The following is a 26,774-nucleotide window of genomic DNA, read 5'->3' as shown; positions in this document are numbered from 1 at the left end:
ATCCAAAGTTTTCCTACGCCCAAATGGTGTCAAGGAATGGGAACACGAGACAGGCTTCACCAACGGTTGCCCCAAAGGCCCCTATGCCTAAGGCATCAGAGGTGCAGCCTGACATTGTAGCCTTGTTGTTGAGCATATAAGGTCAACTAACAGGGCTGCAAAGTCAGATAAAGAAGCGAGGCAAAAGGATAGATCATCTCTACTCTTTGTTGCCTGGCCTGGTGCAATTTAGACGATAATGGGCGCGCTGCCGGAGACGCCCCTAAAAGTCCTAGCTGTGAATGTAAATTCACTGATTAGGATTAAACGAAGAGATGTGTTTATGGCTAGCGAAAAAATACAATATCGTAAGAAAAGACCGGCCCGACTCCAATCAAGGGGCGGTGTAGCTCTCTTTCCACGAAAAGGCATTAAATATAAAATCATATACAACAATGAATTGCTCAAGTTCAAGACGCTAGAAGTTTGCGTTGTAGGCATCTCTCTCACTCAAGGGAAGCGGATGTGTATGATTGCGGATTATGCGGGTAATCACCCTCGAAACTGCTTGCAGACAGTCGAGTACGACAGTGACCATTGCGGACTGGCTGCTGTAATTCAGATTCCGAACGAACGCGTGGAGTTGGAGGAATACGTTGCAACGCAGGTTAGGACACTGAAGTCGTTAAAAACAAATGTCAATCTGTTGATTAAGGAGAACTACAGGTTATCAATTAAAAAGTACTGTGACCGCAAGTTTCGGTCAGTAAATTCCAGTGACCCTAGTATGTTCCCTAAAATCAACAAGATATTCAGGAAAACGTACGATAATGACCTTCCGTGTCTGAAACTCCAAAGAACTGAAGAGAACAGGGACGTATTTAGGACAGCGCAAATAGATCCAGAAGAAGCCATCTTTGACGATGACTTTTACATAATTGAAGATCCGAAGGAAAAAGTGAATCGTTGGGAGCTGCTTTCCAGCAAGTGTACAAGGTGAATGTTAGCATTCCCCCCAACCACGACCTGGAAAACAGAGCCCTACTTAATCACTTTTACCTTCGAAATGATATGACACAATGACAATTCTTTGGCAAATGCCATAATCGCCGAGAAAACGAGACTTTGTTAATGACGAAGGTTTAGCTTCAGCTCATCTTCAATTCAATAAAAAATGAAAAAACAGCAGGTGTCGATATCCAACGTTGTACTAAGACATTTACCGATGTAGACAATTGACATTTACACCACACTCTTAAATAATGCACTGAATAGTGCATATTATCCAATGCATTGGAAGACCGCTGTGGTTCATCCTCTCCCTAAGAAGGGAAAGGACAACTCCAACCCGTCAAATCTTCGGTCGATTAGTCTTCTTCCGAGCATCAGCAAAGTTTTCGAAACAATGGCTCTGACTAAGTGGGCTGCGCACTACAAAATAATTCCGAATGAACAGTACAAAGTTTGTTGTCAAAAGTGGCAATGTAACTTATACCACAACATTCTTAATTAAAAATGGTCTTCAACAGGGATCGGTGAATTCGCCGATTCTCTTCAGCATTTACGACAGCGATCTGATAGGTAGTCTTACAAAGTCAATTGCGTACGCCGGCGATCTATAATTGCGTACAGAACGGCCCGAAAGGTTGAAGTAATTAGAGTCCCTTGCAGCGTGATTTCGACACGATTCAGCGATATTGCGACGACTGGAAACCGAAAATAAAAGTCCAGAAGTCGGAGAAAATTCTGTTCCGGTAGCTAGAGCCACGATGGATACGTGTAAGAATTGGCGCAAGATTGTCATCGTTGATCTCACGGGCAGCCATTAGCGAGCAAAAATGTAGTGAAGTACCTCGGTATCGGACACATAAATGCAGATGGAGAAGTTTCGCGTGTTTAAGCGGCAGTTTTTACGACGCTGTACCGGTTTATAGCGAACATCCGAATCTTCTTATGTGCATTACTATTCCAACGAGGTCCTATACAACGGGGCTTGACAATTTCGTGATAAAATTCGTTCGAGGTCACTTTGCAAGAGCTATTTCTTTGACCAACAGTTTAATTTTTGGGGCGTTCTATCCGAACGACAAGTATTTTAAAAGTGCATGCTTGACCGGCTTCATTCCACCAGAGGCATTCCTCCTTCTAGATAGATGCGGTCTGATACAGGAAAGATTGGTAGTTCCGCTAATCTACCACGTCAGACGATGAAGGTGGAGCAAAGCTCCTTCGTTTCAGTAGGGCTGTGTGCGAATGGGACCAAAATGATAGGGTGAAGCAGGAGAACCCGTTTTGGTGGCTTCAATCGGCACTTGATAGTGGGTAGTAGGCATAGGGTTTTAAGCCTTGGCCGGCTTACATACTTGTTTTATAGTTTAAGGCTTTAGTTTTAAGTAGAATAGGCTTATAATTAAAAAAAAATTTAAAAATGGAATAAGAAAAAAAACAAAACAAGGAAAATAAAAAATTAAAAACAACAAATGTAAGATAGTTATATTTACTGTGGTGGTTGTTCTAGTTTAAAGTAGTTTATAGGTAGAATTGGTAGCTTGAGTTAGTTTTAAGTTTTATTTAAGGACCTTATTTGAAGTAGTTTTTAAGTAAAAATAAAAAAAAAAATATTGAAATTAGTTTTTTTTAATATGTATTTTAATAAACAAAAATAAATAAATAAATTACAGTAAAATAGATCTTGAGGCCAAAAGGCATTAATATTAAGTTCTATATTTTAACTTAGAGTGTCCGTATGGGACCAGTAAGTTAGTCGTAAGTTATGGATAATTAGGCAAGTTTTATGAATTTTTGTCTAGCTTCAAATATTTTAAGATTGAATTAATAAAAATGAATTTAAAACAAAAAAAGGAACGATGTGATGACGTCATATTGTTACAAATCGTTACAAACTTGACGTTTAGGAACGATAAAAGTTGACGATTGTTAACAAAAATTTAATAGAATGACAGACATTTCTGTCTTATAATCTGTGTTAACAGATGCATTTCATTCTGTCACTTTTTGCATCACTTGGTAAATTAGCTTCTTTGCTATTATAAAAGGGTTCACCAAAAAATACTCCATTGATTTGTATGATATTAATATACAGATCACAACCTAACTAGTTCGAATAAGAAATTACGGGCCTTAACTAAATATGCCCAGTGACGTTAACACATAATGTACTCTTTTATTATATAGACTTAAATGTAGACCAAGTTTCTGATCTTTAAGTGGCGAGATGTCAAATATTTGGAAGGTTCACACAACATGAGTGACTTCATTCTTTGAACGCAAATTCAGGCAAGGCAACTAGTACTTCAGCTGTCATTTATTTCAAACAGGGAACTTTACTTGACTAAAGTAGAGGTTGAATATCATTGGATTGGATAAAGAAGAATATGATGCAGAAAAATGTCGTTTTAAACTGTTTCGAAAACAGGGAACATTACAAAACCTTAAAGTTAAATAATGTACATTGATGAGACTATGAAAGTTATTTTGGCAAACTTTGAAATATTTTTGATCTTGAAAATAATTTCATGACTCTTGAGTCCCATTTTAACAAAAAAAAATTAATTGATAGCACTTTGTATGCTTAACGATCTTTAAATTTTATTATTTTTAATGTACCCACATTTTTATTTAATGTTTATGGGAGATGCCTGTACATATATATTTTTCTAAAGGCAAGTATTTTATATGAGTTCTTAAATGGTTATGAAATGTTTTTGTAATTATTTTATATGAATTTATTATCTATTATTCTAATAAGGATGACGCAAATTGGGAGTTCCTCAACAAAAACAAAAAAAATTGTTATCACGCAAAACTGATAAGCTTTTAGACTTGAAGGATAGAAGAATTATAATAAGTTCTCGAGATTTTACTGCACAAAATGGAGATTTGGTTGAAAAATTTTGAAATTTATTTCCTCCGAATTTCTGGTTTTAAGACTCAATGCTATTTAATCCGGTTTTGTGATATATATGTACATTTGACAGCACCGACTAAAAGCACTACAAATCAAAATTCACACGTCGCCACTTTTTTATAATGACGTTTTTCTTTATGAGCCAAGTTACGGCAAAGCTTCATAGTATTTATTCATTTTTTTTTAATAAAGACACAAGGTTACCTAGTGCACCTTTAAACCATACAAACAAAAATATTGAACCAAATTGCAAGTGCCATTCGTCTGCAAAGTCTATCATTCAAAACAAAACAAAATATTTGGTATCTACAGCTTTATACCTTAAAGCGAACCGATTAGAATTCAATGCACGTTTTTTGAACAGCACACCATCACACCACTCCCTAAAACGAACCAATGGAATACAATAACATTGATGGACTTTAGGTCATACGTTATGCAAACGTCGACCAACCGATATCTTTCAATTTTTTTCGACACCATTCATGGATGCCTTAGAGCTAAGAACAAAAATATATCCAACAAATTATATTCGGTTAGAAGCTATAGGTCTACCAGGCAAATAAGGCTCAGCTGACCATGAATGGGCTAACAAACTACGTCCGTTCGTCAAGATTTTAATTCAAATCTAAATTGACCATTTTGAATGTGTTTGTGTGTAGGTATGTACTTCTAGTTCGTCATCATGTCATCAAAATTCTGAGCAGCGTTTAAGACACCTAAACATACCAAAAATTCAAAGCCATTAAGCTACCAGGGGCTTCGACGACTCTATTGACTTCGACTCAAAGCTCTATAGACGCGCTGTTACGCATTTCAATGGTAAAATTATTAAAAGTGAAATTAACGAATAGAAGCAGCAGTAGCATAGTCCGCTGATATTGTAAGGTAGTTTTGGGCCAATGGTTATAGCCGGTAGAGACTTAGCTATCAGTTGTTAACGCGGAATTTTCAAGGGTGGAAGTATTTAAGCTCAAGACGGTTTTTGTTACAAAATAATTGTTTCGCAGGATTTTTAAATTTTTGTTTTTAAAATACCACATCGAACTGACATCCATTATTTGGATCTTTTAAAAATGTCCGCAGCAAGGAGTAAATACGCATGGATAGTGATTTGTCTGGCTTCAATTTTTGTGAGTGAAGTTTTTTGAAGTGATTTTGAATAAAAAGTATTAAATTTTAATATGCATGCGTAAACTAAAGCATTTTATAAAAACCCCCAGTAACAGGATTTGTATTGAATGTATAGAGTACCACCGAATTCACTTTAAACTTGTGTCAAAAATATTTCAATATTTGTCCGGTGCTTGAGCGATATTATTAACTTAGATTCGATTATGGTTCAAACATGTAATGTTAAAGCTTACCCTCTAAGTAAGAGTTTCAAAATTTGTAAGACTATGGATTGGCATTTTTGTTTTTTAGTACAGAGCAGAGCTAGATGTGTCAAATTTAAACTTGTATTTCTTTTTTAACTCGGAACTTTCAGAGCTTTAAATTTGTATTATTGTTTCTTTTATTTCGTAAGATCTATGAGATCAGATTAAGAAAACTGATCGAACCGAGTTGAATGCATTTGACAGGTGATTGTTTTATTGTAATAGTTTTTCCATTTTTATTTAAGTTTGGAATCTTGTTTTTTTTTCTGTAGAAAAAATGATCGCATAACGAATTTCAGGACTTCTCTTGGGATTTCATGACATCCCTTGATGTTTCATGACCTCCCTTGATATTTCAGGACCTCCCTTAAAATCTCTAGACCACTCTTGGAACCTCCAGATCTCTCTTTGAATTTCAAGACCTCCCTTTGAATTTCAGAGCCTAGCATGATATTTCAAAATCTCCTTTTAAGTAAACTGACAAATGTTAAATAGTGAAACCTAAGTGGACAGATGTGTTTCAAAAATATTTCTGAACGCTCATAACGCGATTTGTTCAAAGGATGTTCAGTACTCTGTTCAGAACTATTTTCTGATTTAAAATAAAAGAAAGATTCCTTATGTTGAGTTTAGTTGAAACAAATATTTCAACTCACCATTTAAATCATAGGTTTCAATGGATTAACTGTAGTTCAACCTGAGTTCAATGTTAAAGATTATTAAAAACTTAAACCCACGTCGTTTATTTTTTTTTAATCTATCAAAATAAATTTATTGAAATGTTGTAAGAAAATCCACACATTCTTTTTGAGGTTTAAGGCCACGTTCAAAAAATAAGGGATTTCAAATCTTTTAGTGAGTTTTAATATTTCATCACACAATTTTGTTGTTGTGTTAAATATGGAAGTGTTAAAGTTAAAGCAACTCTTAAAATTTTGAGAAAAAGATCGAAAGAAAATGATATATACCACTATATTTATGAAACAAACTGCAACTGCAGATCTGTCATTTTTTTTAGAATTTACCATCTGTCTCTGTCATACCACACAAAACAAACTTGAAGTTAGACACGTTCAGCTTCTACTGCTTTGATTTTACTGATTGAAAAAATAAACACCATTGTGGTATGTAAATGTCTGAGTTAAGAAGGATTACAGATCTTTTTTTGACTCTGATTTGATCTTAAAAAAATGAAATAGGTGTTCATGAAATTGTAATAATAACTGAATTTATCAATAAAATTTCGTGAAATTTGTGTTTGGGTGCGCACATGAATTATTTTCTTGTGTTCTTAGGCTGTTTTCCAAAAAAAAATGAAGAAAGGTCCGGCACAGGGAAACGTTTAATGCAATTAATAGGTAAGCTAAATACTCCCGTTAAAATGGCTATATTCACATAAAAAATCTGTATTTGACTAGAAACACTAAGAAATAAATTTTAATCAAAAATGGTGTTCTGCAATTTAGTTATCTTCAGGTACAATATTTTTGGCCAGAAATTGTTGGCCTGCCAAATTTGAAGGTTGGGGATGAAATTCTCTCAAAGAAATGAAACTTTCAAAAAAGTATGGTTGCTTGGCAAGAATTATCTGCCAACAATTTCTGTCCTTTCTGTAGGGTAGGGAAACTATTTTAGTATCTCATGAACACTATTTTCTGCCCAAAACTACCAAATTTGTGAAGTGTCAGTTATGATCAAGGTTGGGAACAGACCTTCTAACAAAAAATCTTGTCTTTTTAGTTCAGAAATATCAAAATATCCATTTTGACGAATTTCCCACATAATCACTATGTTCTTTTATTTATCTGACGTTTTTCACTAATTTTGAAGTCCAGACAGCTGTTAACGAGACTAAACTAAATTTTGTGCAACTGTCATCAAATATGTCAGAGAAAAACAAAAACCAAGCCCATAGAATATTAAGAAAGCAAGCATACAATGTGATCATGATTATTTTTATTTATTTTTAAATTTAAACTAAAATCTTACCAACTTCTTATTTAGATTTAACATTATTTTTATGGCATGATCAATCTAACTTTTTTTTGCTTCTGCTTCTTTCTTAATATTCATATTGGCTATACTTTTTGTTTTTCCAGATTTATTTAAAAACTGATGCTTTACCACTTTCTTCAAAACCATCATCATCATCACTCCAACCTAGCTCCCAGTTTATTGATACATTCTATGATTTTGATGATGCTTTGGAAGTTGCATCGGTTCCGAAGAGAATTCTCAAAAGATCACCAGATTCCGATGATGACAACAATATAGACGATAATGATGGTGGTGGCAGTGATGATTCTAAAACCGCCAGCAGTACTACGGAGAAACCATCAAGTTCCGATGGTAGTTTTCATAATCATCATCATGACCATGGAACCACTCGTCGCACAGTTTTAAAACAACCTCATCCACCACACAATGACGATCATGATGATAATGATCGCAATAATAATTCTGGATCGGGAGGTTTTAATATTTTGGAGTTTTTCGGAACCATATTCCGTTTGGTGTGGGGATTTTTCTCCAATATTCCGGCATTATTGTTTGGGACCAGTAGTTCCAGCTCTAGTGGGGGACAGTGATTTATCAGTGATTTTTTTTTGTACTTTTTCAAATATGAAAAGGTGATATCTAAATTTTGTAACTTTATTTTCATAACACAGAGTAGTTATTGTACAACGAAATTATAGTAGACTGTTTTTGTTTTTTTAATAAATGAATTTATACATGCAAACAGGACTCTTAAATTTATAATTACAATCAGGAGCCACTTTTATGTACTTCTGTGTAGATTTTATGCAGATTTTGTTCATTGCATTCCTTAATTTTGACAGTTTGCGTTTGGAAAACAAGTGGCGTGTAATTCTTTTAAGTCTCTTTAAAAAAAATAATCCTTTTAAAGTGTTTTTCAATAATTTTATGTTAAAGTTTTTGAAAATTACAAAATAGTTTGAAATATCTTAAAGCTGATCATTCACGAAAGAACCAAAATGGCTCGGCAAACTATTTGACAAGTGAGTCATTTGGGAGTGTTTGGGTTTCCAAATTGTTGGAAATTAAATTGATTTTTATGACTAAAATTTTAAATTGGATTGACCTAGTCATTTAGGTATCTGGACAACTAGAAAACCTATACGCCAAATAAGCTTTAAATGACTTGGTCCAAGAATGGCCGACTTAAAATAAAAATTCATAGACAATATTTGATAATCGAATAATTGTGTATAAGGCTTAATGCCGACGGTTGTAAAAATTTGCCTATGTTGTTGAAATTTTTTTTATAATATGCGTATTTAAAATAGAGTTGGGTTAATTTTGACAGCTTTTGATGGCATTTTTATTACTAAAGATAAAAAAACATGGCAAGTTCCAACGTCGAGCAACCCCTGAATATGACAAAACTTTATTATCAAATTGGGTGTTCCCTAGTGGCAATTATGTGCTAGTTGCGCCCTTTCTATGGGAAACATTGTCGTCCTTCAAGTCGACTATTAAATGCTAGGTGGCCAAATTCGATTCCACCGGCACAGTGAACAATCAGCTAACTTGTGTACCTCAACGAAACGCGAGATCTACCAGCTGCTCGTCCTAGTTGAATGAAAAAAAATAAGCAGCTAACATGTCATAAACAGACTTGATTTCAAATAAGGGAGATTCCAGTCGGCTTTCCAATAAAAATGTCTTTGTTTGACGTCAATCACGATGGGCAGGTGTAGACAACATAATTGAATTCGTTTGTAGCCAACTGTATTTCTTAAACTCAAAATTCCATCAAAGTAGCTTCTTAAGTTCTCAGATGATATTAATTCCAAAATTACTTCTCTAATAAATACTTTCACTTTCGGACAAAAAGCACAAAAAACATTATTGTCCACAAAAAAAATCCTTATTCAATGTAAAAATCTTTCCCGATTTATATTTTGTAAATTAAAGAAATATAACTTATTCCTTTTAAAATTAGACTAGGAACCCTTTTACAGAAAATATGAAATGTAGTTGCCCAGAAAATAAATCACAAAGTGATAAAGTTTAACTTTAAGTTGAAAGAAAAAATATGATCCGCTGTCATTTTGACATAAGTTGACTTCACTTGATAGTTAGGGAGATTTTTCTCCAATAACTTTCCAGTCAGCTTTCCAATAAAGTTACTCTAATTTGAATGCATTTTTTTCGGTAGCTGTCCAATCAGATTCTAGAAGGTTGAATTTCTTTCCAATGCCCAATAGTCTGAACGTTAGAACTTTTATTAATTTATTCACTGCGTAGTACATAATAAATTTAATCGAATTTTGCAATCGATTAAAGAAAAAAATAATGCATGAAACTAATAAATACATACATTTCTTAATTTAAAAATCGGACGGGATTGGCATTAATAAATTATCAATTTCAATAATGAGATTTATTTCGAATTTAGCTTCAATGGAAAAATCTAAAGCTTCGATGTTTTTAACAAACATTTACATATTTACATGTAAATACAAAATCTTCGATACATCTTTGTAATATATCTTCTAAGGAAATCATTTTGCTTATTCCAGATCTGTTCAAATATTGAAGCTTCAACCCTAGCCAAGCCGTCACTACTCAGTTCATATAGTTCAAAAGTATTACCGGCCAACAACGAAGAAACTATAGACCGCAGTGGTTCAAATCGAAAGACTATTTTCACCCGTTCAGCTGATTCCGATGATAATTATGTTGACGATGCCGATGATAGTAATAACGATGAAAACAAATCCCAACAAGAAGAAGAAATTAGCCAATCACCTCATCCTCATGGTTCACACGGTCCATTGGGACATGTTAAGATTCTTTTAAATCATGTCCAACAAGGTGGTGGTATACATGCTTTGGGAAATTCCATTGGCCCTCACAATCTAATGCCAAATAATCATCATGAATCTGCAATCGAAACAGAAAAAGAACGAACAATGACCAATGCTGGAACTGGTTTGCAAGTTCTGGAGTTTTTGGGAACTATATTTGGATTGGTTTGGGGATTCTTATCGAATATACCAGCTCTTTTTGGAAGTAGTAGTGCAAGTGCTAGTGGAAGACAGTAAATTAAAGTATACAAATTATTTTATAGTCACCATATTATCAAAAAACTTATCATCGGAATTGAATAAGGCCACGAATTCCATATGAAAATCATGAAAAAAGATTAATCCATTTGCAGTGGATTCTATGTGTGAATGTAATTTTATTAGGGGTAACCTTGGAGAGGTGATTTTATATTTCGATTTTATAATCCACAATGTGGACTGAACAATTTAGCAAAAAAATTAAACATTTATTGTTTCATTTCATTTATTTAATTTGAAGCGGGAACTTCAACTAACAATAATAATATATTGTAAACGAAATTATTTGTCTTTCTTTTTATTTTTTTATAATTTTTAATAATGAATAATAATATAAAAAGAAGAATTTAATTGCTTGTGTTTTATTCCGTCAACAATTCTTTTTTCAAAGAGTCACATCATTCAAACAAAATTCTTTAGAAAATGAAACTGTCGCGCAAATGGGATTCTTGAGTTTAATACTTTTCTTAACTACATAGGTATTTAGGAAATTACGTAGTAAGCTTAGGTTATAGTGGCTGTCCAAGACGTAGTAAGCTTACTTCCCCTAAAAACTAAATTTGTATTTTATAATTTGCGTAGAAGAAAATTGCAATTGCAAAAGGACCTTCATTAGATATATGTAAATGGCGTCCAGCATTTCATTTTAGTGTAAGATAATAGTGAAGATGTGTGAATTTAAATTTATTTATTTATAGCTATTTTTACAATTGAAATAATTTATTGTATCGATATTTTTTTTAAAGATTTCTTCAATAAACGAAGCTACACCATTACCATCGAAATCGACATCGCCTCTCAAAATTTCCATTCCTCTAGATGAAAGCCTCGGATTTTCTAACACAAACGATGATTTATCATCACGACCAATTCGAAAAGCTATAGTTTCCCGATCTGCAGATGATACCGATAATACCTTGGACGAAAATGATGACAAAGAAAATCCTCAAATTGAAACACCCCACCAGCCGAGTGTCACACATCAGCATGGATCTCATGGACCATTAGGACCTGTTAAGCATCTTTTGAATACCGTTCGGGAGCGTTTCCATGGGAATGGCAGAGGACCTTTGGGAGGGATTGGAGCAATAGCCAGTATTCTAGGTGATCGGCATGAGGCAACAACTCATGAATCACCAATTGAAACGGAACAAGATCGACAAAATTCAAATTCTAGCACTGGTTTGCATGTTTTGGAGTTCCTAGGAACTTTATTTACCCAAGTTTGGGGTTTCTTATCGAATATACCAGCCTTGTTTGCAGCTAGCAGTGCAAATATTAGTGGAAGGCAACAAAATTAAGATGATTTAGTCAATTTACAATCTAGTTTATTTTGAAGCTGGATCTTCAATCATATAATAATAAATATTAACAGTGCATTCCAAATAGAACTTTGTTTTTAATAATTAGTTTTTATTCATTATTTGTGTAAAGTAAAATGGTCCAAGAATAAATTAAACTGAAACAAAAATAAGTACTTTGACGCTGGCTGTAGCTGAGGCCAGTTCTTTTCCTAACATTTGTTAATTGTTGAAGTGTCAAGTTGATAACAGCATTCCGTCATATCAAAGCATACATTTTGAATACACAAAAAACAAATGTTTTTTGTTAGTTCCAGTCTTTGTTTTTCAGCATATTGTTGAAAGAAAAGAACTAGAACAAAATACAACTTTAAAGACAATTATGTTTTTGGTACTTTTTCAACGGTTAATGACATCTAAAAAAAACATTTAGCCTTGGTCTAAATTTAAATTCAAAGAATGCAGTTGGACGCAGTTCCCTTATGTTACTTAACTGGCCCAAGGATCATCCAGGCACAACAGACTGAAAATGGAAAGTCTCTCAAGATCTGTGAAATTCATGGGAAAAATAAAAGCCTATAATCTTAAGCACTTTGTAATATAATTAATCAATGATTTAAGTTTATGAACATGTATTCCCTTATTCATTTAACTGACATTTAACTAAAGATTTTCGGGGTCCATTGTTTCCCTCGGACAAGGCCAACTTAAAAGCCCCTTCCAATTCGTTCCATTTGCAAATATCTCTATTAGCAATTAAACAATCAAGAGGTGCACGACCTGATTCCAAAAGATGTATAGCACTGGGAAACCTAAAACAAAATGTATATAAAAATATTGTGTTTTTTTAATAGCTTCTTCAAAACAACTTACATATTTTTTGACCTAAAACTTGGAATTATTCTGATTTCCTTCATAAAAGCATCCATAATATTGTAAGAAACACATTCGGATACGAATCCAGCTATAATACACACTCCAGCTGACTTTAAGGCCATTATAGACGCATTCATGGTTTTTGTACTTGCAGAACAATTGATCACAATATCTGGAAATGTACCCAAAGAAGCCAAAATCGCTCTAACAATTCCTTTCTCCGATGTAGTGTGATCGTAACAAGCAACTTTTTTAGTGACAAATTGTTCTATAAGGATTTGAGACTGAGGCATTCCGCAAACCACACACACATTCTCTGCACCCATCGAAATCGCGCACATGGCTGTACACACAGTTTTTGCACAAGAGCCGATAATGGCAACGTTGGATTTTGGTTTTATAAAAGCTTGGTAACTGGCATTACAACCTAAGGCCAGTTGAGGAATTAAAGCCGCATGCTCGAGAGGAATTCGTGGACAAATTTTATGACAGAACGATGCAGGATGGATGCATTGATTCTTAAGGAATCCCTGGAAGTTGATGTTACTGCAAAGATTATAACGCCCTAATTTGCAGAGATCACATTCGAAACAGGGAATTCCGGACTCAAGAACAACGTGATCACCTGGCTTGAGATTACATATGCTTCTTCCGACCTGAAAACACTTAAATAGTTGAATTTATGAAATTTTATACAATGTTCAGTTAAGGCACCTCGGAAACAATTCCAGTTGCTTCGTTGCCAAGTGTAAGCCCTGGTGTGTGTTTTCCACCTGTTTCGAACATATATATATCGGTATCGGATAAAGCAACAGAGTCCACGCAGATCAAGGCCTCTACATATGGGATAGATAAGTCATTTAAGGGAAACATTATTATTTCTTATCAACCAACCATTATCATAGACTTCTGGTAAAATGAGCTTCTGAGTACAGACGCTGTGAGGTTTTTGAATCAAGGCTTCTTCGTTTTTTATTGCATTTGATGAAAGATGGTGCTTCTGATGGCCAAAAGATGCTCCATTTGTACAAAGTGCTTTATACGTTTCGATTTTATTTGCTTCCTTAGATACATAGAACCTTTTATTCCCAAACAACCAACACAAACATATGATTTAACTTACCTCTGCGCTTCCTTTTGGAACTCTTCTGATCGAGTGTTCTAGACTTCTCTGCATAGATCTTGTAGCAAGCTGTGTCAGGACAGAATTCCATAGTTTCGTCTGGGTAGCAATCTTTAACAGTACTCGTTCGTTTTTTCCTGGATTTTGTGTCTCTCGAAGAAAAGTTCTTACAAATCTCCCGGCGGGACGCGTCAGATTGCTGGGACTCAAGCTGGTAGCCACCTTCCGGTTTCTTAGGGCATTGATTCGAGTGATTTCTGCTGAAAATTAAATTTGCCACCGAAAAATTTGAAAGACTGTGAAGTTTTCTTTTTTGTGGTTTTGACGATGGAGCTGTTTTTTTTAATTTTGAAGTGCATGTTGATTTGGAGTTGGTTTCAGCACTTGAAGTTTTCGAAGATGCCTCACAAGCTTTCGACCCACATTTTGAGGGTTTTGGATCTAGTTTAGTTCCACATTTTGACTCAGGTTGTTCCTTAGGCTTCTTTGATCCACATTTTGACTCATGTTGTTCCTGAGGTTCACGTGGTGAAGGCTTTCCACATTTTGACTCAGGTTTTTCTTTAGGCTTCTCTGATCCACATTTTGACTCAGGTTGTTCCTTAGGCTTCTTAGATCCACATTTTGACTCATGTTGTTCCTGAGGTTCACGTGGTGAAGGCTTTCCACATTTTGACTCAGGTTTTTCTTTAGGCTTCTCTGATCCACATTTTGACTCAGGTTGTTCCTTAGGCTTTTTTGATCCACATTTTGACTTTTGTTGTTCCTGAGCTTCACGTGGTGAAGGCTTTCCACATTTTGACTCAGGTTTTTCTTTAGGCTTCTTTGATCCACATTTTGAATCAGGATTTTCTTTAGGCTTATTTGATCCACATTTTGACTCAGGTTTTTCTTTAGGCTTATTTGATCCACATTTCGAGTCTTTTTTACACTTAGGGCGAGTATCACTTTTGGGCCCTTGTCCACATTTAGGTTTTTCCTTTGTGTCAGAAGGCATTTTACATGGATCTTTTGGTTCAGAGTCACATGTTTTCTTCGCAGACATACCAACTCTCTTACAAGGTTTATCAGAATTGTCTTCATCAGTAGGTTTATTTTGTTTTGATACGCACGAATTTTGCGTGTTACATTTTGGAGTTGTGGGTTCACGTTGCATTTTACAAGAATCATTTTCAAATTTAGGTGGACATTTTAAAGCCGAGGTGCTTGACGCACAAGGTGATGGCTTTTCATCTTTGCTGGCTTCACATTTAGGCTTAATTGGTGGTGATGAAGAACATTTTGAAGCTTCAGTTGGTTTTTCCGAAATCCCTTTGAAAGTTATAGAAGGTACCTTACATGGGTCATCTGTTCCAGAGGGTGATCCACATGACTTCAGTTTCTTAGTTGTGGGAATTTTACGCGAATCTTCAACTTTGGACTCAGAAGTTGAGCTGCATTTTAAAGATTTCTGGCATTTCGTTCCTTTGTTTTTGTTTGTTTCTGCTAATTTTTCATTTTTCTCAGTCTTCAATTCAATTTCAGACTTCGAACAATTTTTGGCTTGAGTTTTTTTCTTCGGCGAATTTTCTTCTGTTCCGCCCTTGACTGTCTTGATGTCACAATTTGATTTCAATGTAGAACTACGTTTTGACATTGATTCACGTTTGGAAGTCATTTTTGGAAGCGCTTCGCAAGGATCTTTTTGTTCAGTATTTTTAGTGTTTTCCTTACATTTCGTATTGGAAACTAATGCTTTAGATTGACTCTTTTGACTGTCACATTTTGAATCTAGATTTCCACATGAATTAAATTTAGGCTCTTCTTTCTTGGAATCATGTTTCAAAGACGGTATTTGTGTAGTTTTTTTTTTTGGTTGACAAGATCTTTGAGTTAACTTTTCCTTGCAGGAAGCGGAAGCTTTGGCAAGTTCCTTCCGTTTCATTTCAGCTTCTTTTAAGGACTTTTTATAAAGTTGTGGATCAAGCAGACCAAGACTATTTGAATAGCCTTTTGTCACAGGAGAGTTTCCTCGTTTATTTGTTTTTCCAGAATTTCCTGGCAGAAAAAATATCTTTTTATCAACACAATAAAAAACCTTGCATAACTTACCTTTCACTGTTGAACTCGTAGCGAATGTCTTTACCCCATTTTGGAATTCGTCATAATTCTTTAGCAAATCCTTAACTATCTCGTTAGATGAAGCAGCTCCTTTTTTGAATGTATTTTTATTCTTGCCACTCAGTGACATCTTCTGGATCGAACTTGTATCAGCAGTATTTTGTGTGCAGTAATATTTTTTAAAGCTGCTTCCATTTGAAAATCCATTTTCTAATGATGCACTACAAAGATTCGATGCCAAAGACGTCAAGTATTCATTGAATTCTGGAACTTTGAGATTAGTTGGATTTATTAGAGTACTCAAGTGCAATGGCATAGTTATAGAATTGTAAGGTAAGGAAAAATCTGCTTCACTTGAAACAATTGCATGTTTTAAACTTTTGGGGTTAAACAAGGTTTTCTTCAAATTCGTCATTTCCATGTCCAAATCTAGATTGTTTTCAGAATAAGGAGTTTCATTGCCTTGGGTTTTATTTGTGACCCCACTGCTGATCTCATCTTGGATATAAGTTAGATTTTTTAAATATTGTTTGCCATTTTTAGTTTTAGGACAGTTTATATTTTCGCTTAATAGTTCTTCAACAAGTCGACTATTATCCCTTAGAAGAGACATTATGGCAAAGGCTTCCTGAAAACGCTCATCACCATCAACTTCTTCACCTGAAAGAAATGAAAGCTATTTATCTTAATAAACTCATACAATCTATTCACCTGTGGCCTGCGATGTAAAATAACGGTCGTGAGTCCTTTTATTTTCACGAAAACCCAAGGCTAGGGAATTTTTGTAGGGATATGTTATATTTGTGAGCTAAGAAATTAAGATTTTGGAATAAAAAAATGTAAAATATATATTTTGAATTTTATAAACCTTGTATGCGTGTCGAAGTTGAGCTAAAAATCTCATTTTTAATAAACAATTGAATTTTAATTTTTTCCACGCAAAATTTAGAACATCCGATAAGATAAAAAATATAAAAATTTTAATGAATTTTCAAACGACTACAAACTCTCAGGTATATTTTTTTGGATTTTTTTTTTGTTTTAATTACTGAGTTTTGTTAAAAACACAAAGTATAAAATTTGTTTAAGTGAACGCAAAGCCTTCAAAAGAATGTATGAAATTTCAAGTGATTGCAATCAATGGGCAAGTTCAGACGACATAAGGGACTTGAAAGTTAGGCAAGTGCACGTTTTTAGTATCTGATTGGCCAGCTGCCAAAAAATTACATTCCAATTAAGGCAACTTTAATGGAAAGCTGACTGGAACGTTAGCCAAGAAAAATCTACCTAACTATCACGTCAAGTCTACTTCTTTCAAAATGATATTTGATAATGTTTTTTCATTAATTTATTTATTTTTTGCATAACTTTATTTAATGCTTTCTGTAGGGTTCCTTGTCAATTTGGAAAATAAATAACTAATATTTCTTTACAGTACAAAATACAATACAGCTTGTCTGAGGAGTGTTTTTAAGTCAGTAATTTTGTTGGTACTTTTTGTTCTATGAACTTAAAGTATTGATTTGTTTAGAATTTAGACATTAAACGAAGAAAATAGTTTTGAAATGTGCAGCTGAATGCTAGGCAACTGACTAGAAGTGGTTTTAAGAAATATATTAAATAAGACAGTAGTTATTAAACCTATCTTTAATCTTTTCTTTCAAACAAAGTGCTTATGATATGGAATTGTACAAAACACCGTGCATAAAGATTGTTAAAACACAGTAGCTTCTTTTAACTTTATTCTTAATGTTTGTGATTTTTTATTACAAAGGTTTTTCTTTTTACTTAAACTTCAATAAGCATACAAAATAACAGAAACTCAGGGTTGCTTTTTGTATAAAATAATATTTTCAATCGCTAATATATTTTCACAAGTTTTCTGTGAAAATTTCAATGCCTATGTCAATAAAAGCTTTTAAAAAAGCACAAGTAACTGACTGTTAAAAACACATGAATAGCAATGTCTTGTACTAAAAAAATAAACTGAACGTAATAACTCCATGTTTGGGCTGAAAAGTTGTAGGAAAGAAGGAATGTGATTGGATTCTACCTACCAATAACATTCTTTCACTACATCATACACATGTCATTATCTATCTATCTGCATAAAGCTGAGCACGCCAAGTGAACTATTCTATGTTGGTTTTAGACACCTACCTAACTACACAACCAATAGGCGATCACTTTACAATTTAAACATACATATTCTTCCTCTTTCTTTTCTACAGATAATTTATTTTCCATCCTGGTTCTTCTAATATGAAATTAAAATAAGGCTATCAAAAGGAAAAAGCTTTGAACGAAATAGTTGAATACACAAACAATTGTTTTCGTTAAGTACGCTTACAAGTAAATTTCACTTCCGGGATGAAATGTCCTAGGATGAATTGTGTCTTGGGATGGATCTCTGGTTTTTTCTTGACAAATCATATGGCATTTATATCTTTCAAGGCAAACTTATTTTACAGATTTATTTTTAAATCTTATATAGGTACTTTGTTAAACAGACTTTTTGCATGCAGGAGCAAGTTCGTGCTACCCAGTCGTGCATTTTATTTCTCTAATCGTCTTAAGAAGTTCTTATCTTTCAAGGGCAAGGCTCAAGTCTCGGCGCTATAAATGAGAACCAGGATGATGAGTGTCTTTACTACTCACTTGACTTTTAAGCCCAACAAAACGGATAGTGTCGTTGTCTGAATGTATTAGTGGGCCTTCAACTACCTTAAAACCTAAATTTGTCCACGGTGACGTTTAATCGTTTGTCAATGTTTTTTTTTTTCAAAACAGCATATATGTAGGGTAAAGGTGTTAACAGTGGATCAGTTTTTATATCTGGGGCTGTTAAGCTTGCATTTATAATAAGTATCCCCGACATTTTTTTTCACAGCATTTTCTATATATTTTCTTCAATTTAAGCATAAAATTTCAAAACTTCATGCTTTCGAGAAAATAAAAATAATGTTTTTAACTTACCTTAACACATGATTCAATGTTTACTTTGGGTGAACACAGTGAATCAGGGATGTTAGAACAGTCTTTTAAGAAAAAAAACAAGGTTTTTTGTTTTAAACTTATATTTTTATATTTATCGCACAAATATTATTTAATGATAAAAAACTTAACAAATATATGTATAAACGCTTCATTTATGACAAAAAAAATAATTAAAATAAAACTCTTCAAATATAAAACAAATCACAAAGCTGAAAATAAAAAATAAATAATTAAAAAAAAAATAAGGAAAGAAAAGTAATCCATTTCATGAAAATGTATAGCTTTCTAGCATTGTTTCTAGCGAACATCCATGTTTAAAAAGTTGAAATTAAATGCAAAATTTGAATTTCTTAGTCTTGAAGTGCTTCCAATTTTAGATGGTTTAGGAAGAATCATATGTATGTCCCATTTTAGAACAGTAGCTTTGCCTGGAACGTCTGGCAGTGAGAAAATTAATTGATTCATCGTGTTTTTCTCAGGTAAGAGACTTGGTATTCATTTTCTTCAAGCGCTAAGATCTTAGCGACATAGTATACAAAATTTCGCTTTCCTTTAAATTCAACTAAAATAAAATCACCTGGAATAGCATCTCGGATGGGATCCTCTGGATCAACCTGTTCATTGTTCTTAATATCATTGATATCATCAGTTTTATCGGAATCCTCATCTGAAATGATATCGTCTCCTTCAAGAACCATGTTTAAATTAGATTCTGAGGTTGATATTTCTTGAAATATTTGTCTTACAGTCTTTTTTTTTTTTGACCCTTTCTGATTTTGTTTTGCAAAATTTCTTCTATCTCTAGGGTGTCTAGGGGAGCTGTTTGGTGCAAATAATCTCAATCAAGAGTCAGTCTTCAAGTGAACATAGAGAAAAAAGGTTGTTAGTTGTTTCATTTCTCTATTTGTGCATTAAATATTGAACATAGAGAAAAAGGGTTGTTAGTTGTTTGTGCATAACAAAAAACATTGGGTTGTTAGTTGTTTGTGCTTCTACCTGAGCGTCGAACTTGTCGAGTTGTAGAAGCTGAGTAAGGTCAATGATTCTCGGGAATTATTTCTCCAGAAGAGCCCTGAAACTAAAGGTCGCTCGCCCCTCCCCTTCCCAATCCTTACCACCTCCTACATCGGCTTTGTGCTACTATGCTGGCTGATGGCTCCTTATTCCCTGACTGTATAGTGCATCACTGTCTGTCAATACCCTGTTTCCTTCCTGGGACGCTTATGGCTTAATTGCTGTTCGTCTCTCCTTTTCCAATACATATCCCTCCCTTCAACTACCCAATTGGGCTGGATCTAAGGTGTTATACGACCCGTGCCGATGATCAGCCAGGCTGAGGGCCCAATTTCTAAAAATAGCTCAGTCGTCAACGGAGTATCCGGATACCAGGCGACCTCCGGATTAGCTAGCCATATCTGTGTAAACGAATCTCTGCACAGATGGACCCCCCTTTTACTTCACCTACTCGTAGGAATCAAAATGCATAAACAATAACAAAAACAAAAACTAAACCCGAAGCAAAAACGTCAAACCGGTGCCGGTATTCCAGCTACACCGGGCGGCAATTCGGCGGCAACGTCGGCTGTCGTTACTCCTGTGCCAAACATCGGAGAAGGGCTTGTACCAAGTCACTGCCCATTTTCCGGTATGGTAAAGGATGTACCACTGACGAAAACGCTTTCTCAGGTCGGTAGTGGAAAGTTCGTGAATAATGATCTTTCCACTACCAAAGAGAGTAAACCTCTCCAGAATGCTCCTAGGAGCTCCTATAAACAACGGTGCTATGCGATGAGGATTCTAAAATCCTCTGGTTCAACATCGGGGGATGGAAGTAATCACATCCTTAGCAAGAGGCAGGAGTGGACTAAATCCATTCTAGATAAAACTAGTCGCTATGACTCCACGTCAAAACGACAAAGGTCTTTGGAGGAGCCCACTCCCGTCCCTAAAAAGCCCAAAGTGCAGAACACCAGCACTCCCAACATGGCCAGAGCACATCTCACTAAACCATTTAGTGATGTACTTAAAGAGCCTAAAAAGATCGTAGTCGCGGTCATTGATAGGAGCAGTAGTGATGGCACGATTACCTCTGACTGTTGGCAGATGGTGGAACTGGGGCTCTCGGCTGGCTTTCTCAAAGTCATGAGAGAGCATCCGGGTCCACCACCAGTACCAAGCGATTAGGGTTGGCATCAAGGTCATGTCAAACGCTTGTAACGATCAGAGGTCGCGCGATCTCTATACGCTTGCTGTCGGCATGCTGGGCGAAGTCTGGCCAGGCGCAAAACTCGAGGTCGTTGCAAAGGAAGATATTCTTGCAGGCCGAGAGCTCGCGCATGGATCCCGATAGAACCCTCTTGTCCAGATGACATTAGTGCAATGATCAGGATCAGCAACCCGAACCTCCCTTGTCACGAATGGAAGATCGCGAAACTGGAGGAGCCAAAGGGTCTTTATCTAAGTGCGATTATCGTAATCTATAAAGACTCTATGGCTTCTCTGGCGCGAGATAAGGGCGTGATAAGATACGGCTTCGAGTCAGTCACGCTCCGCGTATATAAAAAAGATGAGGCAGACGCTTCATGCGAGCCTCCACAACCTCCTTCGAAGGCTGTGTCGCAAGGCGTAGTGAGTCCCATTGCTGCTATCACCTTCCCATCCTTGGATGTTGTTGATGATCCCTCTTTTGTCGCCCTACAGTCTTCTTCCGAAGCTGTGCAGCAAGACGTAGGGGGTCCCAGTGCTATCATCACCTTCCCATCCTTGGATGTGGATAAGAATGTGGCGGGCCCCTCTTCTGTCGCAACACAGTCTTCTCCTGAAAACGTCAAAAGTTTATCCCTAATGGAGACCGATGACTCGATCGACAAAGCTCTTCCCAGTGAGGAAGAAGATGAACTATAAGGTTCCTCTTCGTCTGATCTGGATGAGCTGGATTTAGCAGTGGTGGAGGTTGATCTGCCTTTTTGTAGCCAGAATGCTGTAAATACTACAGATTAACCTCAAACACTCTAAAACGACTTCGGCCTCCCTTCTTCTCCGCCTGACAAAAATTGGAGAAGATTTCGTTCTCATTCAAGAACCTTGGATTGTGAAATCCCTGGTACGAGGATTGAGAACTCCTGGCTACTACGTGCTATCTGTAACAGGAAAAGGTAACCCAAGGTCCTGCATACTAGTAAAACGTAATCTATGTATTTTTACTATCTAATTTCAGTGGTAAAGACGTCACCACAGCCAGTATGGTAATAGACAACCATACCTACTGGTTGGTATCAGCATATTTGGGCCACGACCACCAGGGTCCACTGCCTGGTACCATTCTTGAGAAGACGGTCGCTAAATCAACAAGACAGAAAACAAACCTAATTATCGGTTGTGATGCCAATGCGCACCATACTACATGGGGTAGTACCGATATAAATAACAGAGGTGAGTCTCTTTTTGATTATATTCTAACAAGTAATCTGGTAGTAAGTAATGTAGGTAGTGAACCAAACTTTTTCAGAAAAAATCGGCAAGAAGTTTTGGATTTGACTCTTGTCTCGTTAAATCTCTCAAATAAAATATTGAATTGGAGAGTATCAAAGGAGAACTCGTTCTCCGATCATAGATACATCCAATTCACACTTATTGAAGGGACCCCAAAACCGATCCAATTCCGGAATTATAGGAAAACAGATTGGCCAAAATTTAGGGCGACTCTGAAAAATCTGATTAAACCAGAACTTTCGGATCCGCCGTTGTGCGCTCTTGAACTCGATCAAAAGGTCGATGAACTTACAGCAGACCTCAATAAAGCCATGGAAACTGCCTGCCCCCTCACTACAGTGTGGGAAAGAAGAAACCATATTGGTGGGCTGCTGAACTAGATATACTCAGGAGAGGTTGTAGAAGGCTTTTCAATCGATCAAAAAAGACTAGACATCCCCAAGAATGGGACTCCTATAAAGTAAAGAATCCCTCAAAAAGCATAAACTAGAATTGTGAATAGCTAAAAGATCCTAATGGAGATCCTTCTGTAACTCCATAGAAGAATCCGCGGAGGCATCAAGGATAAGGAAGATTCTCTCGACAAATCCAACCATGCCTAGTTGTCTTAAAAACTCAGATGGTTACTTAATCATTAAAACTGGCTTCAAATAACTAACTAATATTTCTCTAAATGCGTAATTTATTGTTTCTAAATCTTCATTGTTCTGGCACCTAACAAGAGTAATTTCACTTCATATTCGAATGATATTACTCCCAAACGAACACAATGAGAGTACCAAAAAGTTGTTCATCTACAATTTTGAATTTTCTTTGAACACCTCAGAGCAGCTGACTACATCATCCATTTTTCAAAGTTGGTCGCCATTTTTTTCAAATGTGGGGAGTATGCACATCTTCTTGCATAAGTATTTGTTCCCCACATTTTTTTTATATGGAGTTAATACATATGCAAGTTTATGTGCAAATCGCAGCTTGTAGGCAAAAAGAGAGCAACCATCGAAGTAAGTTGGTTCTCTCGTTTAGTTTTTTTCTCTCTGTTTCAGCTCTCGGGAACTTTGATTTTATTTATTAAAGCTGTTTCATAAGCCAGCTTTCGGCAATCAATGTTGGAAATGCCATAAAAATGATAGGCGGATTCCTTCAGATATGCTATTAGTGTCTGCTCTTGAGCGTGGGTAAAAACTTTTTTGATTTCATAGTTAGGAACAAGTATGATGTTCGCTTGTTCTGATGCTGTTTCCTGATGTGTTTCCCTTTTTTCATCAAATCGAGAGCAGCTTGCAACGTGTCACTGATATGAAGCTCTGATCTTCCCATTATGTCAATATCATCGGCGTTTCCCAGTAATTGGGCAGACCTTTAAAAGATTGCGAACGATGTTAAAGAAGTCGCTTAGCAGAGCATCGGCTTTTCTGACCGTGATATAGCAGCGTGCATTCTCCATCGTCATTCTGCACAAACGGATAAGTTTGACAGGGAAGCCAAAACAAGACATTCCTCTGTAGAGCCCTAACATATATGTAGGTGCTGTCATACGCGGCTTTAAAATCGATAATGAGATGATGGGTATAGATTTTAAGTTCCTGGTTTTTCTCCAAGATCTGAGCAATTTGAATAATAATAATAATATTTGGACTTTCCTGGTCTGAAGCCACACTGATAAGGGCATATCAAGGTGTTAACGAACGGCTTCAGACGTTCACATAAAACGGCGGAGAGGATCTTATCTGCAGAGTTTAGGAGACTGTGGCCTCTGTAGTTGGTGCAATTCAGAGAGTCTCCTTTTTAGAATATTGGACAAACTATGCTGAGATTTAACAAAAAGTAAAACTGTTCGAAAGTAATTTTAGTTTAAGTAAAAATCCAAATAACATTTCGTTTTTGGAGTAAATAATCTTTAAAACGGGTATATTTAGAATTAGGATATATTTAAAATCGAAGTTGGCAGTGAGAAACAACACCAAAAATTATTTCTTAAAGCCTAAAACCATTAAAATCAAGATTTATCAAAACTCCAAGCAGATTAAAAAAAAAACACATAACAATTAGCTGAAATATGGAGAAAGTTTTGAAATTGATTTTTGTATTTTGTTTATTTACTCAGACTTTGTTATAAAAGATGCCCTAAGTTTCTTTGAGAAAAAAAAGATAATTAAAGCAATGTTCAAAAATGAATTATATTTTTTTTCATCAAAACTACAGAAGGGCAAGCTTAGCATATGAGGTAGAATCACAAACTGTCAAACTCAATTCGCGTTCCATATACAATCCACATTTCAACGAATATAATTTTCACGCGTTTTAACCTAAATATTTTATTTTAACCTTTCTCGTTCATCTGTAATGACAAATACAAACAAGTCATGTAAAAGAAATGTCATAATGAACTAATATTTGTTCATGCGTTGGTCGCTCTCATGTGAATAGCTCCTTAAACTGTTGATGTGATAGAAACATTTTAAGGCATTACATATTCAACTTCAGGACAACTCAATTCCTTAACAAAGCATTGGTTTGTTTTTACCCTGTTTTTAGTCTCCAAAACTCAAATAGTTACACCCTATGTTTTACCTTATATTAAAAGTAAATTCGAACTAGTTCAGTTACTCACAACTTGTATGCCACAGCGCTAATGTCACTATGTTCTACAACTCGTTCGCAACATTTGATTTCAAGCTGTTGCTGTGCATGTATCTTGTATCGAGATGTTGCTATCATTGCCATCTGTCAAATTCACAAAAATCCTAGCCGGTTCACTATCAAAATTCCCATCTAAAAACATTTCCATTTCCATATTACCAAAGGTTTCTGCTCAAAAAATAAACAAATACTTAAATTGATGAATATTTTAATTCTTATTTTGATTCTTTTAAAGTATTTCCATCTGACCCAAGTAATGTCTGGAGAAGCAACAAAGAAACTACGAGACTTTGGGTATGCATTCAACAAAGGTGAGCAATTCTCCTTCTGCTTCTCTCAACCTCAACAAAAATGGTATTGTCTGTACCCATTTTGAGATGAATTTTTTTCTTGCAGAGGGAAAGCTGCGAAAAGTGAACCCAGCTACTGGCAAACCTGGTGATGAGCCATTTCAGTTCGACGTCTTTCCAGATTATGCACAAAATCAAAGACACTACGAAGAGCTGGCCAATGTAGATGTTTTTCTTGTTTATTAGTTTGAATGCTTTCTTATTCTCGCTTTACAGTGCATTCCAGATATTGTGTATGAACTCCTAGAGCAGAATGGCATGTACCGAGTACACACACCTGAAAATATTCCAAAGGAACAGGCGACGTTCATTTTCACAAGTCAACAGAAATTAGACAAACCCAAGAAGTTAATGGTCTTAATCCATGGTAGTGGCTATGTCAGAGCAGGACAGTGGGCTAGGAGGTAAGTAGGTGTTGTACTTTGCTTAGTTTTTGATGTTGTTAACTCCTTCTGTTTTAGTTTGATTATCAACAACTCCTTGGATCACGGCACAGTGCTTCCTTATATCAAAAAAGCCCGTGAACTGGGCTATGACATAGTAATCACAAACACAAATGACAACTATCGTTTGTCTGAAGATGGAGCCATGAAAGTTATACCTGGACATAACACTCCCATTACACATGCAGCCACTGTCTGGGAGAAGTATGTTATGGCATCAAATCCAGAGAGTGTGGCCATAGTCGCCCATAGCTATGGAGGCTCTGTTACCTTAGCCCTGGTGAGAAAGGTTTTCTTTAAAAGTTTTAGAGTTTTTTCACTTAAGATGAAATTTTGTGATTCTAGGCAAAACAATTTGAACAATTTTTCAAGCATAAAGTGTTCGCTGTTGCTTTGACAGACTCAGCCCACTTCTCTGGAGGTCAGGCGGCTGTAAGAAACCTTCGGCCTATCACGAGGAATTTCGTTTCAAGTGATAAGCCATTGGGAACGGTTATAAAATCACCCAGCGATGATCTGCCCCAGGTTTCAGCTGGCAAGTAGTTGCATTTTAGAAAACCGTTAAATATTCTTGACTTCTTTATTCTATTGTAGGCCACACAAAGCATGAATGGACCTCATATTCAGCTATGTCGGCTGTTTTTGAATTCATTGAACAACGCTATGAGGAGTTTTTGATTTCTGCTAAATCAAAAACTGAGTTGTAAGGCGGTCCAAGCAGAAGAATATAATATACATATGATTTTAGTATGTTGTTTTGTGTTTTTGTCATGCATAAACAAACAAGTATCGTTATCGTTAGTTATCGTTACCTAAACCCACGCTTGAACTATAAAAGTCAGTATTGAAGGTTACAAATTCAAGTATCCAAAAAAATGTGTGTTTTAAATACTAAACTCTGCACTCCTACCAAAATCAATCACAAATTATTGAATAAGTCTTATAAATCAACCATAAATAACTTGATGAGAAGCGTCCCCTCTCATTGCCCAAAAGTTGAGATCAAAGTTTCAAGTTAAGATCATACATTCAAAAAGCCTCGTATTCGAAGAAATTTATCTATGCCACCA

At 35.5% G+C, this 26,774-nt stretch overlaps 3 protein-coding genes across 6 annotated transcripts; 2 read left to right on the top strand and 1 right to left on the bottom strand.

Annotated features, from left to right (window-relative positions):
• The first annotated feature begins 4,740 nt into the window (after positions 1-4,740).
• On the top strand, positions 4,741-11,847 carry LOC129940393 (uncharacterized). 3 transcript variants are annotated; one of them, XM_056048708.1, is made up of 2 exons: positions 4,741-5,040; positions 11,126-11,847. In XM_056048708.1, exons 1-2 carry the CDS (start codon positions 4,984-4,986, stop codon positions 11,678-11,680), a joined length of 612 nt encoding a protein of 203 aa, XP_055904683.1. In that variant the 5' UTR covers positions 4,741-4,983; the 3' UTR covers positions 11,681-11,847. The 3 variants fall into 3 exon arrangements, with proteins under 3 accessions (XP_055904683.1, XP_055904684.1, XP_055904685.1); XM_056048709.1 differs by lacking the exon at positions 11,126-11,847 and adding an exon at positions 9,834-10,730 and having other exon boundaries at positions 4,768-5,040; XM_056048710.1 differs by lacking the exon at positions 11,126-11,847 and adding an exon at positions 7,386-8,026 and having other exon boundaries at positions 4,777-5,040.
• A 415-nt stretch (positions 11,848-12,262) lies between these two features.
• LOC129942768 (uncharacterized) lies at positions 12,263-16,808 on the bottom strand. Of its 2 annotated transcripts, none has more exons than XM_056051830.1 (8): positions 16,648-16,808; positions 16,491-16,587; positions 15,771-16,439; positions 13,680-15,716; positions 13,451-13,615; positions 13,271-13,392; positions 12,554-13,212; positions 12,263-12,492 (listed from the first exon to the last, which is right to left on the bottom strand). In XM_056051830.1, exons 1-8 carry the CDS (start codon positions 16,681-16,683, stop codon positions 12,321-12,323), a joined length of 3,957 nt encoding a protein of 1,318 aa, XP_055907805.1. In that variant the 5' UTR covers positions 16,684-16,808; the 3' UTR covers positions 12,263-12,320. The 2 variants fall into 2 exon arrangements, with proteins under 2 accessions (XP_055907805.1, XP_055907806.1); XM_056051831.1 differs by having other exon boundaries at positions 15,771-16,433.
• Positions 16,809-24,941: 8,133 nt separating this feature from the next.
• On the top strand, positions 24,942-26,451 carry LOC129940946 (FAM172 family protein homolog CG10038). Its single transcript, XM_056049473.1, has 7 exons — positions 24,942-25,075; positions 25,147-25,222; positions 25,308-25,423; positions 25,478-25,665; positions 25,723-25,984; positions 26,050-26,239; positions 26,299-26,451. The coding sequence occupies exons 1-7, from the start codon at positions 24,977-24,979 to the stop codon at positions 26,409-26,411; spliced, it is 1,044 nt and encodes a 347-aa protein (XP_055905448.1). The 5' UTR covers positions 24,942-24,976; the 3' UTR covers positions 26,412-26,451.
• Positions 26,452-26,774: the final 323 nt, after the last annotated feature.

This window comes from Eupeodes corollae, chromosome 1 (genome assembly GCF_945859685.1).
Source record: "Eupeodes corollae chromosome 1, idEupCoro1.1, whole genome shotgun sequence".
In the NCBI taxonomy this organism is placed as follows: domain Eukaryota; kingdom Metazoa; phylum Arthropoda; class Insecta; order Diptera; family Syrphidae; genus Eupeodes; species Eupeodes corollae.
Note: the sequence above shows the minus strand (reverse complement) of the source record. Positions and strands in the feature narration are given on the sequence as shown.